This window comes from Oppia nitens, unplaced genomic scaffold, assembly GCF_028296485.1.
Source record: "Oppia nitens isolate AA-2021 unplaced genomic scaffold, nextdenovo-longstitch-racon4-pilon3 scaffold9_pilon_pilon_pilon, whole genome shotgun sequence".
Classification (NCBI taxonomy): Eukaryota; Metazoa; Arthropoda; class Arachnida; order Sarcoptiformes; family Oppiidae; genus Oppia; species Oppia nitens.
Window position 1 is genome coordinate 2,885,759 of NW_026533253.1, and position 19,040 is coordinate 2,904,798.

Below are 19,040 nucleotides of genomic sequence, written 5' to 3' on the forward strand. Positions count from 1 at the left end.
TATATTTATATAATAATCTTATAAATTCATAATTATTATTATTATTTCTAATAATACTTACTTCAAAAATAACCAGTTGAGAATGCTAGAGAGCATTGCCCAGAAAGAAATTTTGATGACATAAATTACTTTTTATACAATCATTATAACCAAAATATTCATTGCTGATAATCATTAGTCTGTGAGTCATATTATACCCAAAGTAATCATTGATAAAATAAGTTAGTTATTATGAGTTATATTATATTTATTTTATACTATAAATAATTATTTATAATTTCATTCTTCCGAAAATTATAAAAAATAATGGTTTGACTATTAATGGCAGAGAGAATAATACTTTTTAAGACAATTCTATTCTACATTTGAAATCTTTATATGAATTCATAGACAAAATTTTTAATTTAAACTTTTTTATACTTTTTGACCACCATTTTGACAATGTTCCTGAAGAGATGGGTCTTTTTGATACAAACCCCTATACATTATTTTTGATGTTCTAAAAGAATTTGAAGTCAAAATTCGCAAAAATAGAATGCTATACACAGACATACAGACACACAGACACACAGACACACAGACACACAGACACACAGACACACAGACACACAGACACACAGACACACAGACACACAGACACACAGACACACAGACACACAGACACACAGACACACAGACACACAGACACACAGACACACAGACACACAGACACACAGACACACAGACACACAGACACACAGACACACAGACACACAGACACACAGACACACAGACACACAGACACACAGACACACAGACACACAGACACACAGACACACAGACACACAGACACACAGACACACAGACACACAGACACACACACAGACACACAGACACACAGACACACAGACACACAGACACACAGACACACAGACACACAGACACACAGACACACAGACACACAGACACACAGACACTCAGACAAATACATTACAGAAAATATTTGTTTCAAAAATTATTTGAATATTAAGTATTACATGTTAGTTATTTTAAAAATTATTTACTATTAGTAAATAATTTTTTTATTATACTTATATAAATTTTTTATTAATTTATTATTAAAATACAGTTGATGTATGTTTTTATAAACAATTAACACAGTTTTGACAATTTCTATAACATATATAAGTTTAATAATTTATTATATGATTTTGTGTACATATAATTTACTATATTTAATAATTTATTGCTTACATTTTTAAAATTAAATTTTAACATTTTGCTATAAAATAATTTAATAATAGTTTAATTATTACAATTAGATGCAATTATAATCTAATACATTTGTTATAACAAAACTAAAATTAACAACAATTTTATCAAATAATAAATATATTTTTGGTAAAAAATAATAATTGGTTTGTTATAGTGACTAATGAGATGTGAAAATAACATAATAATAATTTTCTCTTTTATTTTTGTTGTCATGTATTGTCAAATAAATGTTAAACATTGAATTGAATTGAATTTGTTGTTTATTGAATTATAACAAAATTACTATTTAGTAAATACTTTTATAATGTGTGTATTGTTTGTTTGGCATATTATTTAGTTGTGTTGTTTATATATTATTTTGGCAAAATATTTTTGGTTTTTTGGCATTTATTTTATGCAGTTACAATTATAACATTACTTATATTTTCTTAATAATTAAAGTTTATAATTTAAAATGCATTAAACCTATAATAATGAATAATTTTAACTAATTTAAATTTTTCTAAATGTAATGTAAATTAGAAACTTTTGTGAAATATTTATATTACATTAATAATACTGATTTACTATATAAAATCTATCAATTTATCTTTTTATCTTTTTATCTTTTTATCTTAAAATATTTAATAATTATTATTATAATAATAAAACTAATATCATATTGTCTTTTAAATAATCGATCAGAAAATTGTATCAAACATTAGCAATGCCTGAGCTCTATCTTCATCCTAAACGTGCATTTAATTAAATGAATTATTTATAATAAATTAATTTTATCAATGATTATACCTTTTTGCACCATTCAGTAAATTCATCAAAAGAGATGACTCCGTCTTTATCAGCGTCTATTAACTGATTATATTTAATAATAAAAATATAATTAATAAATTAAATATATAATAGCTAAGAAAAATTGTTAAGTAAAGCAAATTTTGAAGCATTTATGTCATCAACACTACTATTATAAGTGATATCATTCATTATGTTATATATTATTATATAATTTAAGTGTCAATCAAACATAAAAACTAAAAGAAACGCTTGGATTTGTTACAATAATAAGTGCTTCAAAACATAAACTTAAATATATTAGTCAACTATTTGTAGTATTAAAAACTGATGTCTTTTGCTATTTAATAGAAAATAAATTAAAGTCTAGTATTATATATAATCTGTTATATAATATATATCTGTTATTTCATCGATTATTAGACACAGGCTTTTAAACATATTATTAAAAATTATAATGTATTAATAATTTAACATAATATTATTAGCTCCGAATTTAACCATGCATTAGAAAACCTAATTTTTATATAAAATACAGTATATATATTATATAATTAAATATATATATAAAGTATAAGATATTTTTAATTTAAATTACAGAATATAATATACTGTATCTAATAATTAATACATAGTTAAATACATATTAGTAGATACTATTTAACTTTATATATATATATATATATAAAATTCAGGATATGTTCAGTTTTGATAAGCACTTAATTAATTTTTAGTCAACTCTAAGATATACTGTAATTAGCAATTACCTCAGTTTATATTTAGTATATTAATAAAAATAAACTTCTTTACATTTTTAATTTTGATATTATTATTAAGATTTTCAGAATATAGAAAATAGTAATTATAACTATTTGTTATAAAAAAATATTCTATAATTAAGAATTATATAAAACTATTTTGATTTCAATACTGCTGTATGAAAAAAGCACAGCAAAAGACTGTAGAATAAAATGGTTTAAAATTTATTACAAAAGTTATTGGTGCACAAAATTAAATCACAATTGCATGAACTAACAAACAAAATACAAAGTTTATAACAAATATTATAAAGATTTTTATTAAAAACAATATCATTACGTGAAACAGTCTCTCGACGTGATCTTTAGGCGCCACAGAATCGACATAAGGAATCACATAATCGCCTATCAATTGATGAATGAATTCAATGATTAGAAATATAGATCATTCAATAAAGTCTAATATAATATACAATATTTATCAATAAAATGATAATTAATCTTAAAGTTTGTCAATAAAGTTGTCAAACAAACAGAATAGACATACCGAGCATATCATAAATGGCACTAACAATGACTAACATCTCCTGTTTGCTTATAAAGCCGTCACCATTGATGTCATATAAGGCAAAAATCCACCGCAACTTTTCTGACATAAATAAAAAATGTTAGATAAATATTAAATTATAATTTATTTATTAAAAAGGTATTATTGTAAGGAATTGGATTATAGATTATATCAATCAATGTTAAATTAGTTTTTAAGTTAAAATCAATAATTTTTTATTTGAATAAATTAATTAAATGTGTTTTATGTAAATAAATTTTATGTTGCATAAAGTACTGTATAAAAATTAATATATTATTTTTTTCGTTAAAATTAAATAATTTTTTTAAAAATTTACAGTAAATTATATAATATTTTATATACTAAATTGTATAATTACAATATATACATACCAAGCAATGAGCCTCGAGATAGTGATGATAACATGTTTAAAAATTGCTATATATATATTAAAAAAAACATTTTTGCATTAATTTTGTATTCATTAAATGATAAATCTAATTAAAAAAAATTTAAATAAAATAATTCAAATAGATGTGTATTTTATAAATTTTGTATTACTTATACAAATTGTATTATTTAAATTTTTTCTCATTATAATTAGTAATGTATTAGAAATAAATTGATTAAAAATAATTTTGAAATATTATTAATAAATTTAAAAATAAACTAAAAGAGCTCTTAAAACAATTTTTCGTATCCTTGACTTTTGAATGACAACATAATTGAATTCGTGTTTATAATATATAAATTATTTTTATGTTACTAATTAATTATTTATAAAAATATCTTATAATTAAATAACTAAAATAATTAAATTTAGTTTTCTGTAATATAAAAATATAAAAAGTTTGTTCATATATATTTTAAAGAAATAATTTTTAAAAATTAATTTAATCTTAGATAATATTAAATATTGTTAAAAATATTAAATATTAACCGTAAATTAAAAGTATCTAATTATCTATTATCTTACATTATATTTGTGATAAATCATTAATTTGTGGTAAACATAAAAGGTATAAATTTATTAATATTAGTTAAATAGTAAAATCCGACAAAAATAATGTTCTGCGGTTCAGATAATTGTTAATAATATTTACAATATTTAAAACAATGAGTATTAAAATAATTGTATTTAAATATATTTATATAAAGATTATTTTAAATAAAATTGTTACAATTACATTGACTAATTGACTAATTACTCATTACATCAAATACAAAGTTTATAAAATGCCATAATACTAAAAAAGGGTATAATTATTTACACGACAATATACAGTAAATATGTAATTAACTAAAAATATATTTATATATCTTACGGAACAAACATTTAATATCCATAATATTTTAACTTTATATGTATTTTATAGACTCTATAATATAGAGTATATCTACAGAAAATCAGTTTAAATAAGTTATAATTTATAAACACATTTGACATTTGACTGAAATTCTGATACTTTATTACTTACAAATGTATAATATTATACGTTATGTTACTAAAGGAAATAAACTTTTCATCAAATCTTATTTATATGAAAAATATTATGCATTAATAAATAAAAACATTTCTAAGTACTGAATATATAAAAATTGAAAGCTTTTTATTGGTATCTAATATATATAAATATGAAATGTATTTATTATGTATATAAACAACAATAAATAATACCTCAAAGTTAAGAACTCCTGTTTGATGACAACTCAATGATTTAAATGTCTTAAAGACAAGATGTGCGTATTTTGTCGCATCTGATCGTATAAATTGAGACAAAAAAAACATATTATTTAGTATAATATAAAATGTTAATAATTATATTGAGTAAAGTCATAATAACATACCTCCCTGTGGAAAATATTTAGCAAAAATAAGCTTAAAATCCTCTTCAGTACAGAATCCTGATGGACACTCCTTAGAAAAAATATTGAATTATAGATTATAAAAAAATTGGTTGAAATTATGATCTAACAAAAAGTTGAGATTTTTAAAAACAAAACTAAACCATTTGCTTGTTTACAGAGTTTAGTACATTTAAACAGATAAAAATCTGTCTTAAAGTCACTACTAATAGAGATTGACAAATAGAAATTTTCTAATAAATTTTCTTAAGAAAATTTCTAAAAAGTTTCTCATGAATAAATTTCTATAGAAATTTAACTTTATCATTATACTATGGGATTTCCATATCTATAGCTATTAGTAATACTGTACTGATGATACATAATATACATTACACTACTATATTAATGAAATTTTTATTTATAAAATTAATATAATCATCTAATTGTTGTAAAATTTAATTTATAATTGATTTATATTTTTGGTTTAATGTAATTAAATGAACTATCTTTTTACTTTGAATAATAATTAAAATATTAATAATAAAATTTAGTTAATATTTTTAATTATAATGAATTGTTTAAAAATATCAAATATCAAGACAACAAAATTAATATGGGGATCCCTTAAACAGAAATTTCTTTTAAAAACTTTCCAGAAATTTCTCTATTATTTTAGAAATATTTCTTTATTTGCCAACTCTAACTACTAATCACACAATCTTTCAATTTTCAGAATTTTACAGCATTTTAGTATAATAATTGTTTATAATAATAATGATAATAATAAAATATAAAAACTATATTTGGCTCATAAATCAAAATATCTATTATATTATTACTGTAATAACAAAAAATAATATTTTCTTATGTTTACAACTGTATATAATACTTTTATATAATTTTTATACTTTATATAAATAAAATAAAACATTTTATTATATTCTCATTTATATTTTTATGATAAAAATAAATTTATATATTTAAACAATACAATACAATACAAAACATAAAAATTATTATCTAACAATGCGATGAATAACTTAGAGCTATTGAAAATATTTATATAAATGAATAATTATTGATTTAAATTAATAATAATTAATTTATATTAATTAAAAAATATTTAATATAAATTCGATAATATTTACTAAAAACTACCAAAATATTTATTTATAACTTAGAAAACATCGATTTGTTGTGGAAATCTTAAAAATATTATAAATTTATAGTTTATTTTGCATAGCATTTAAAGTACAATGAATTATCTTGGTAATATTTTAAATTAATATCAAAAATTAGTTATTTATTGTTTAAAATAAGTATAAAATATTCATCGGCTTAAGTAATTTAGAAATTAATTATCGGATTAATTTATAATTTTTTCCAGTAACATATTTTTTAATACTAAATTATTTTTACTGTTTATACTCGTATTATAACTATAGTACTGTAGATATAGTCATTGTTTTTAAAGACTTTTGAAAATTATTGCATTATATTTAGATAAAATGCTAAATATTTAATTATATATATTTTCATGTTTTATTTATTATACAGTAATTAACGATAATATTAATACAGTACATAAGTAACTGTAAGTATTGTATAATAATTAAAGATTATAATATATTTATTATATAAATAAAATACTTCATTTATTTTTATTAAATAATTATATGAAACTATTAAAATATTAAATATTAATATTAAAGTTAGAATTTTTAAAATTTTATTTTACAAAATCTAAACACTAATAATAATAATAAAAATAAGCAAATAGACAAAAATGTTAAATAATAAAAATGTTATTAAAATAGCAAAAACAAAATAAATTGAAATTTTCACTTTAATATATAATTTAAATTAATAGTTTATTTTAAAAACCACAAAATTCATTAAAATTCCGAATTACTATCGCATTATATGTAAAATATAAGACTTACTTAAAAAAGACATAAAATTTTATTTAAATTTTAGATGTTATTAAATATCTGGTAACTAACAAATTTGGGTCGTATGTACTGTACTTTTATTAATACAATATGTTTTAATATAATGTATTATTAAAAAAAAGTGTTTACATAAAAATACATGTATATTAAAAGTAAGTTTCCTATTTCATTAAATAACAGAAAAATCTTTTTTAAGTTATAAAAATTACATTTTTATACAATTATTTTTCCGCAAGCGATAGAAACTAATATTATAAAAAAATATTATAAATAAAATAATAAATAAAAAATTTACTATTAAATATTATATGTGCTAATTACTGTAGATTTAAACAATAATAATAATTATAATAACTATTGTAATATATATATAAAATGATTACTTGTTTGAATCCCTGATACATTAGGCGAATCTCCTTTTTATTGAAATGACTGCCTTTACAGAGTGAGTCCAATCCTCCCGGTTTATAGCGAGTAAATATAAACAGTTCGTCCTCTAAATCGTTTTCTGTAAATAATATAATTGTTTTATTATAATATAATATTTTATACTTAATAATAATAATAATAATATTTTATATTATATAATATATACAATTAGGTGAAAATATTTTTGTTTTGTTTGTTTATGAAAATCTCAAAGTTTATTACAAACGCGCTTTTTATATGTTAAATAATTATAATAATAGAAATATATATTAAGTATATATAAAGTATATATTTTTTTATTAAACTAATGTATTCTACTTTTCATAAATATAAGAATCTTTATATTAAATAAAATTACAATTGTATAAAAAGAAAAATGAAACAATAAAATAATGTATTTTCATCTAAAAGATCATAAGATGGTTACAAAATGTTGTTGAAACTCATAAATTAAAAAATATTTATTGTATTTAAATATTGAAAAAACTTTACACTGTATAACCCTAACGGATACTATTATAGCATTTGGTGTCAATTCAACATTTAATTTGTTAAATATTATATCATTTGACAAATTTCAATACAATATATTAAAAATTATTAATTAAAGTCAATCTATAATTTAATTAATTTTATGATTTACAATATACTTAAAATTTTATTGACTAATAAAAATAATATAATTAATAAAATAAATAAATTAACTCAGTTTATTAATTTAATTAAAAATAAATATTAATATTTTTTAAATAAATTAATGTAAATAAATTAAATAATAATAATAATTTAAATTGATATAAATTATTTAAAATTAAAAATATATTGTATTCCAATCTGTTTAATATTTAAAAAATATATAATATTAAGATAGTTTGTGTGACGACTGTATTTATTTATTTTTATATAATACCATAAAAGCTTTTACAAAGTTTTTATGATATTGCTTTAAATTATTTTGATTGTATGTCATCTTATCATTGATATGTATCACATTTTTATATTGACTTTATTATATTGACCATATATTAAGATATAATATTACTTAAAAAAAAGTAAAATACCAATCAATCCGAAGATTAGGTTTTGGTTTAAAAAAAAATAAACATTAAATGTAAATAAAATTGTTTTGATTGTAAGTATATATTTTATAAAGTAATATGACATTATATACTATACAGTATATACTGTATAATATGACTTTCAAGTAAATATTTTCTGTTAATCAAACAATTTATTATTGTAGCTAACATTTTGGTGTATTAAAGCAATTTTTATATCTAATTCAGTAGATTAATATAAATTCAATTTATCCAAAATACAAATATTCCTATTATAAAAAAAACTATTAAAGTATTGGAAACTGTATATTATTGTACTGAGATATGATATAACGATAATCAAACAATTTGTTATTTATTTTTTAATTAGATTGTAGTCAGTTTGTTAATTAAGTATTAATTAATTTATTAAATATGTGTACAGTATATACTGTATATTTCGAGACCAACAATGATACACTATAATTACTTGCTTTTATGTAAGTTTTAAAATTTTACAGTATTTTTAATTGAAAAATATCAAAATTACTTTAATAAATATTAATGATATAAATGATAAAAATTATATAGTTATTAAAAAAAACTATTTTTAATATATTTAATTAGCAATTAATTTTAAACTATTGTACAAATATCTAAATTAATTTATATATTTATATTAAATTTCTTTTAATTCTAATAATTTATATTATAATTTATTTACAAATTATATTTATAAATAAGACATAATTGATTAATTGATAATGTTGAAGATATCAATTTGAAAAAATGTGTTTATAATAATATTTTTTTATTACATAAATAATTTTAACTATTAATAATTACACACAAAACTTGTTATCTTTAAGTATTGATAAATGCTTTCTGAAATATTTTATGTCTTATTTTTAACATCCATTAAACTTATTTAGACATTTACAAACTCATTAGACATACAACTTATTTGTATTTATAATTTACATTATTTTAAAATAACAATAATTAATATAATTTAATCAACTTTTATAACAATTGTATAGACATATATATATTTCATCCTAATTGCTATTTGATATTATAGATAATATAATAATATTTATTTAATATTAGTATCATTTGTTTTAAAACTGAATATCGTAAATTTATTTAATATAATAAATAATAAAAATATAATAAAAAATAATCTTTATCATACAGTTACTGACAAAGTTTACATTTTATGTAAATAATATCAATATTATATCAATATTTAGATATATAATAAATGTAATGATATAATATTAAATTTATGTTTAGCAATAAGTTCACCTTTAAATAATTTTTCAGCACCTATATTTATATTCATAAAATGTTTACAAATTTTACATGTTATTGAAAAATACATTGAATTAAATATTTATTTAACTTAAATTATTTATAAATGTTTGCAATTTTAGTTTTAATGTTTTAGGCAAACATTTTATTTTAAAAATTATATACATTAAAGTAATGCTTTGTTTTCCCGAATAATGTTTTGGAGAAAAACCATAAAAAAATAAATTTTCGGTACATTATTAAAGTTTAGCTTAAAATGTAATAAAAAATTAAGTTTAGATACAAATAATTTTTAAATAATGTCTTGATTAATGAAATAAATATGATAATGTATTTTTTAATAGTTTTTAAATTTTTAAACAACATAATCTATTTAACATAGCAGCTCAAATGTAGGTTTAATTTGTATTTTAGATAATTTGTTTATTTTTTAGGTAATATTTTTAATAACATATAATATAACTATTATTAATAAATTGTAATTATTTTATTATTGATGAATTGATCCTAATTTGATAACTATTTAAAAATCTTTTTAAAGTTTAAGTCAATATTACAGTTGAATCAGATATCGCATTGTGTCTTATCTAACTTGTAATAATACCTTAAATTATAAATTATTAAAATTATTTATAACTACTCTTATTTTTCATATATATATATATATATATATATATAATATACTCTATAATAATTATATGTAAACTCTAAATTCTTTCTCTTATTGAAAGTTATGATAATTTTGTTTCTAATGTTATTATTATTTATAAATGCAATTCTGGTCTATCCGTGGTTCGGATCTCAACACTAATACAATACTGTAGTCATTAAATGCAATCAATCAGTGGTCATACAGTTTACTAACGTTACATACCTTAACCGCTTTACAAACATTTGACTCATCTATACATACTATATGCCCAAACATTCACTAAATCATTATACTGTAGACACCGTTCTATACTAATATACCCTCAGTCCTCACATTACTATAACAAAACACATTTCAAAATATATTATTGAATATTAAGTACTCAACTAATGTTAAACTATTTAATTTAGTACTTTAATAAAAATTATGCAAATTTACACAAAGTTAGTAATAAACTGTTAGCCCAAGGGATCTTAATTCTCAATATTTATTATTTACAATTATAATAACTCCAAACCAATAAATAAGTTATTTATATTAGAATGTAATTTAACATTATTATAAAAATACTGACATTACAATCGTAAAAATAATTAAAATATCAATTTATAAATTAAGAAAAGTTTAAAATTCTAAATATATATATATACTGTTTAATAAAATACAATATTTGAATCATACACACAAAACTAATTGCAAAATAAAGTTATATTCATTATTAATGTAGTATTAAGTTATTGATTTTCAATTATTTTGCATTTTTGCAACACAAAATTTATAATACATACATTTATAATATCATAATAATATCAAAACAGTATTGAATTTTTAAAATTGATAAATTAGCATAAATTTTGAGAACAACTTTGGTATATACTTTTGTATATATAACACATTGATTGTTGTAATTTCACACATAGTTAAAACTGCAGTTTAAATAGTGATAAGTAAAAGTATATATTTTTTTTTGTTTATTTGCTGAAATTAACAACATAACTAAAAATTTGACGATGGTAGTTTTTTAGAAAATTTTTATATGAATTTCTTTTTATAATTATAGTTTTACTGTTAAACTTATTAACATTTTTTATAAACAAAATTATATTGTCTACTATTTATATTTTACTTTTAAAATTTAGTTCGTGTTTTGTATTAATAAAAATTTAATTGAATTTAAAATTTGAATTATATTTTTAAATCGGATATTTTCAATCATATATCAATAGACGTAAGAAATATTTTGTCACATATAATATATTATAACATATAATATCTACAATATATTTTTACTTTATAAATTTATTATTTTTTAATACATAGGGATGATTTTCACTGTACAATACAATCTATAAAAGTAATTGAAAAAATAACAAAATTATACTTACAAATTTATTATAATTAAATGTATAAATACATAATTAAAATTGAATTAAATATTAATTAATGTTTTCAAGTATATAATTAGAATTTTCTGTTCAATGTTTGATGTTTATATTAAAAACAATTGACATTTCTTTACATTATTATTTACTATAATTTGTTTATTTTTGAATAAACAAATTATTTTTGTTATTATAATGACATTTTATTTTTTTCTCAATAACGTGTTGAAATAAAAATATTAATTTTTTAAATAAATTACTAATAACAGTTTATTAATTTTTATTTCATTTAAATTTATCAATAAATGTTAGTGGTATTTTTATAAATATTAACATATTTTAAAATAAAAAAAACTAACGAATTATAAATTTGATATAAATTTTAAAATGGAAAAAATTCTACATTAGATTTGAGGGATATATCATAATATAAAATGATATACTGGTATAATAAAATATATTATAGCATTTATTATACTAAATTTGATGTAAATTTTTCAAACAAAATGTGTTGCAATTGATATGGTTYTAATGATTGTTAGTTTTATTTGTAAAAAACAAAAATCAATACAATCAAATTCTAGTATATTGTTTTATATTATTTAAATTTTTTGAAAGTGTGAATATTTCAATAATAATGTATCATTAGTATAATATAAGTTACTTTTATTTATTTATTTAAATTAAATAACATTAATATATTCTTAAGTTTTATATTATTTTTCATAATAACAATTAATATACTCTTCTGTCTATTTTCGATAACATTAATAAATATATGTTATATTAATAATACTGTATTATAATTGAATACCCTTTTGTATAATGACTTCCTATACTATAGTATGTAAAAATGTGTTATCCATAGTCTCTTAAAATGATTGAATAAACATAATTTAAATTTAAACAAACAATATGTGTGAATGTTTATTTAGTTTATTTATTGAAAGTTATTTTTAACTAATTTAATGTAGATTTATTAGTTTATCGTGTATTGTAATTAGATATTTATCTAAAAGCAAACAAAAAATATGATTATATTATGTATACATTATTATAAATTTTATAAAATGCTTAGTAATTATATTATAAGTTAATATAATAAATTATTTTAAATTAAATTATTTATTACTTAATACAACATATTTTTATAAATACTGTACTATATATACTCTGGTTGTTATAAATAATTTGTTTGAATTATTCAAAAAGTTAGCCATTTATAATAGTTAATCAATTTAATTAAAGATTGGGTCTTATCATTGCAAATGTAGTGATTTATTTGCAACATCTAATCAATGACAAATAAAGACCAATTTTGATGGTTCAATGTTATCAATAATATTATATATGAAAATCAAAATAGAAAATAATATCGATTTCAAGTGAATATGAATGACTTTAATACACGAAATACAAGTTACAGTATTTGTCTCATTGATTATAATAAAAGATAATATACTGTAATATAAAACGATATAACTAATGGTTAACAAATATAAATGTATTAGAAATTTCCAGTTAGAATTTTTCTATAAATTTTTTCATTATATATGTAAACCTTGTAAATTTTATTATGTATTACAATTGATTAAATGTTTATTTAAGTAAAAATATGATTAATAAAATATAATAATAAATTTCAAGATATTCTGCTTTAAAGTTAAATTATTTTCTTTATTAAAGTATGCAATAGTCGTGTATTAGTAAAACTCATTAACATTAGTTGTTATTTTAGTTGTTTATAACTTTATATGAATTTCTGATATAAAAATTCTGTAATTATATTTAAAGTTCATTTTAATTATAATATTACATTTTTTAATTACTTTATTATTTTACAAGTTAATCTTTTATTTCTTATATTGTTTTGGGAAAATTTCTAGAAATGCTATTTTATTTTTGAAAACATTATATACACCCAATATTACAGTCCTAAATATATCTGACAGAAATTTGTGAGATTAAGGACTAAAATGCATTAACTCGTTATATAAAGTTATTTAATAAAACATTTGTAATGTATTTGTTGTAATATCAGTTTCTTTATATTATAAATATTCAACAAAATTACTATACCATAAAATTAGCCAATGAATTGATATTATAGTAAATTGAATAAATTACATTTATATTAATATAATAATAATTTTTATTAAATCAAAATAAATGTTATATTAAATCAAAACAAATGTTTTATTAACTTATATTTTAAATTACATTATTTTATTTGTCATTTTGATTAACTTTCATAATAAATAAGAATTATAGAGTAATATAACTAAAAGAATATATATATTTAGTATTTAACTAAAATTGAAATATTAATACATAAATATTTTTTGCTTAAAATAACATTTGTTTATTTTTAATAATAATTTTAATTTATATATATATTCTGTAGAGTATTTGATAATAAAATAAAGTTTATTAATAATATTAATATTTACAATGAATACAACAAAGAAATTTCTAATGTATTGTATATAATGTTTTATATACAGTACTAAAAACAAACTGCAAGTCTATAGTATATATTTTGTGGTGACCTAACAGTTAGTTTATATGAAAAATGAACTGTTTTGAGATAAAACTAATGTATAGTCGGAATATAGCTCACAGTATATATGTTTTGAATATATGATAGTATTGTAAATGTATTATAATATACAGTATATGTTCTATGTTTGCAATATAACAGTCAAATGATCTAAATTCGGGTATTAAATGCAAGACTTCTTTATTATTATTATATATATATTATATACAAATAAAAAAGTTTTTATCGTAAAATATAAAATAATGTTTTTTGAATGCATTTTATTCTGTAATAAATACAGTGAATAGTAAAGTAAAATTGAAAGACATAAAGAAAGTTATAATTGTAAAGAAATTTCAGAAATACTTTTATTAACCAAATAATGTTGAATTCTCACAAAATATACTATAATTTAACATCATATTAGAAAATATTATTAGTAAAATAGATTTTTACGCTATTAAAAATCTAAAATTAAAATATTTTAAACCAATTTAAATAATTATATTATAGATTTTGTATTGTTAAAAATGTATAATTACCATATAATATAACAAACATTTAGAAAATATCATAAAATGTAATAAATTCACAAATAAATTCAAATAAATAATCGTTTTTTCATAATATTTGACAATTTGTTGAATAATATTTACATAAATAGTATATATTATACTATAATTGACAAATGGTTTTCAAAGTAAAAGAAAGTGTCAGACAATTAGTTTAGTATTCATTACAAATCTTTCCAAAGAATGGCTACTTATAAATGTTGAAATTTTTCTCATATAAGGGATTTCTTTAAGTCATTTCCCAATTAAAACGCTATATTTTAACGTTAATTCTGATAAATTTATCAAATTTACAATTAAAAAACATTAATTACTTTTAACTATATTTGTGATCAAATATGATAACAAATAATACGAAATAAATACATATATATTCTGTATATATAACTGGATTTTATTCGAATTTATAAAAAATGTAATAAAAATGTATATTTATCTAAAACTAATCAATAATAGAAAATTTTGATATACACTGTAATTAACACATTTTCACAAAAGTAAAATATATTTTTTTTAATTAAAAATTTATCAATAATTAGTAAAGTGATTAAAATGTGATCACCTTTTAATAATGGTGTAGAAACATATTTCTACATAAAATTATTTATTTATATATTTATCAAAATTCAATATTTTTAATATGAATTTTAAATATTATATTTTGTTTATAGATATATAATATTAATTGTTTATTACTTCAAAGAAATAACTTAATATAATATGTGTTTTAATATTAATAACTATTTCTAGAAATATTTCATAGCATTTATTAAGATATATAAATTGTAACTTTAATTTAATTATTATCATTGTGTTGTCTGTAATAATGTGATCACTTGTCCCATAGTTTTTAAATAAATGTTTTTTAACTTAAATTTTTATTTTTATTTTTTTATCCCTTTAATATATCATACTAGATACTATCTATCGTTAGCCCCCATTGCATAATACAGTATATGCTAAGCATTTATGTTACTAACATCACAATTATTAATATGTATTTTTTTATAACATTAAATAAAATATTCAAAATTATAAGTCTATTCCCACAATGGTCTAAAAAAATTTAGAAAAGAAAATATATAACAAACATTATTTATAGAAAATATCATGGTTATATCCAATTATATTAATAAAATATTTAATGAAAAACAGCAAAATTTATAAATTTAGTTTTAGTTTTTTAACTTTACAAATGTGAGAATTTGACCTCATATTTAGGTTAAATAATTTTAATTTAACAATAATTTTAAATATTATTTTCTATTTTATTTTTTTCATTCTGCAGTTATTGTTCTTTAAAACTACGATTGGTTTTAATTTTTAAAAAAATCTTAATAAGAAATTTTATGAAAATACAAGTAATATCTACAAAGTATTTATATCTGCCGAACCTCTTCGAAAAAATTCAGATTTTTATATTAAAAGGTTTAATGTTTTTAAACAAAATGACAATAATATAAAAAATTAATAATTTAAATAAATTTGAGTTTTTAGGAAATGATTTATAGAATTCCCTTTATTTTATTAGTAAATATACAAATATACTTATAATACATATACAGTTTTATGTGTTATATTAGTGACAAAATAGGTGGCAATAGTTTTTAAGAATTAATATTTCTCTGTGAGTAAATTGAATATAAATATTTGTAATTATGGTTTTTCTTTGTAATAATTACAATAAAATTATCATTTATGAGAAAATGTCACAATATTATGACAATAAAAATTCATTTGTTTCATGTTTCAGCATTTCTTTCAAAAGTGTATTTGACTATTGAAAGTATAAGTAAAATATCATATTTTCATTTGTAAATTATATTGATATAAATAAAAAATATATTCAATGATAATTGTATTACATATCATATATTATATGGAAGTTTAATCTAAGTTTTTGGATACTTTTATTACAAGAAACGAGTCAATAGTTTTTTGAATAATTTTATATATACAGTAACTTTATTAACTGTCATTTCATACATACGGTATTTACACATAAAGTATTATTATTTCTAATGTAACTTATTTTGCAAACAATAAAGTTAGTACTGTATATACAATCTAATGTTAGCATATAATTACCGAGGATTAGCGCCCAGAAAAAATAATAAGTGAAATGTTAAACGCTTTATAAAATTAAGGAATTTTTCATAATTACACTATTATTATGATATAAATAGCAAATGAAAGCAATAGCAAAAAATTGTTGGACTAAAATTGAGTCCAGAATTATATATATATATTCAAAAATTATAAATAAAAAATATAAAATATGTTACGCTTAAGTTTAATACATTATGTTAGCCAAAAGCCAAATTGAAAATATGAAAAATTTTGATAAATTATAATCGCCTGCTAATAGTAAAAAGGCTTGAGAATATGTGCCAAATTATGCGCCCAAACTATTCATTATTTAAAATATTATTATTATTATTACGACTACAACTCAAACGCTTTTATTTTACATGAATTTTTGATATAAATTAATCAAAATTATGTTCTGTATTAATATATTTTTGAACATCTAATTTATTAACATACAAGACATCATATTTATTTTTTTATTCACTAGAAAACATTGTTATAATAACAAGAAAAATGTTATTAATTATTTTATTAAAATAAATGTATATGTTTTACATCAAAACTATATGACACAAAAAAAATAAAATTGATAAAATAGCTATAAAAAATCATATACAATACCTTTTTTCTTGCCGCTGCCGCCAAACATATTTCCTTATATAATCTCAAATTTTTTGACACCAGTGCTAGTAGTAATAGTAGTCGAAATAAATCCTATATACAGTATATAATATTATGGAAATATTTATTAGATTTTAAACATTTAGTAAAAAATCAATTCAATTTACAGAATTTTTTCAAACAATTCACTGGTTATATTGTATATCTAATGTTTGGAAACTAATCTACTAAAGTGATCGTACAAACCATTGCGTGTATGTGTGTGTGTGTGTTAATACAAATTGTGTACAACAAGATAGCAAAATAATATATGTGTTGTCAGTACAATACTAGTAATGTGTGGGTATATAACTACACCAATAACATGTCATTTTGTTCATGGACTTGAGGTATTGCCTACTTATTATATAATAATCAGGATTGACCCCTGTCCAGTTATATAATATCATAAGCTCTATGTTAATACAATATAAAGTTATAAACTTCGTGATTAATATAATAATAAGTGCACGTGATTTTTTATGACATAATCTTAAAGTATTACTTATTTATTGATTAGTCCACTCAAAATACTAAGCAATTACTCAAATATTAGCAATAAATAAATTGGACTTTTTTGTAACTTTTTTTTTATAGAAAAGGCCTATTTTTAAAATTACTACTTTTAAATTGATAATATAATTATTGAGATATACTGAAACTGAGTATCCGATAAGTTAAGTAAAAATGTGTAAATATAAAAGTTTTTTAAAACTTTTTTAATTGAATACTTACAGTACGATCTTATCAATGAATAAATAGTTTGAACGAAAATAAAAAGTTACGGCACTTAAACATAAACTAAAACATTAAGTACTTAAACAATGACAACAACTACAACAACAAAGTTTTGCACAATTTTGTTGTTCAAAGTAATCAGTCACTGAACAGACTGTCGAGTTTTAGACCACAAACTATTTAATATATATATATATATATACAGTATATGAGCACAAATGATAAGCCGTCACCAGCACTGGTATGTATACTTCAAACAATTAAATTACTTATATAATAGTGTTTATAGGAATTATAATAATATATAGATTTCGATGTCTACAAACCGGTTAACACATATAGTATATAAACACTGATAGTGTATAACTGTATACTTATACCAAGTTTAACGGTATGTACTATCGATCCGTATGGCTATCATATGGCGCGCGCACTCATATTATTTGGATTTACGGTA

General features: G+C 18.6%; 1 protein-coding gene across 1 annotated transcript; it reads right to left on the reverse strand.

The window, feature by feature from the left end:
• Nucleotides 1-1,916: 1,916 nt before the first annotated feature.
• On the reverse strand, nt 1,917-18,626 carry LOC128964599 (Kv channel-interacting protein 4-like). The gene is made up of 10 exons (XM_054311228.1): nt 18,581-18,626; nt 17,807-17,899; nt 7,553-7,677; nt 5,218-5,287; nt 5,048-5,127; nt 3,762-3,807; nt 3,349-3,450; nt 3,142-3,206; nt 2,044-2,106; nt 1,917-1,982 (listed from the first exon to the last, which is right to left on the reverse strand). The coding sequence occupies exons 2-10, from the start codon at nt 17,832-17,834 to the stop codon at nt 1,935-1,937; spliced, it is 627 nt and encodes a 208-aa protein (XP_054167203.1). The 5' UTR covers nt 17,835-17,899; nt 18,581-18,626; the 3' UTR covers nt 1,917-1,934.
• Nucleotides 18,627-19,040: the final 414 nt, after the last annotated feature.

Excerpts from the sequence above, each read along its gene's own strand:
- LOC128964599 (XM_054311228.1), bottom strand. The coding sequence starts at position 17,834 with ATGTTTGGCGGCAGCGGCAAGAAAAAAG. Across the intron at positions 3,451-3,761 it reads ATCTCGAGGCTCATTGCTTG|AAAAGTTGCGGTGGATTTTT; the intron begins GTATGTATATAT and ends TATTTATGTCAG. Across the intron at positions 1,983-2,043 it reads TTACTGAATGGTGCAAAAAG|GATGAAGATAGAGCTCAGGC; the intron begins GTATAATCATTG and ends ATGCACGTTTAG.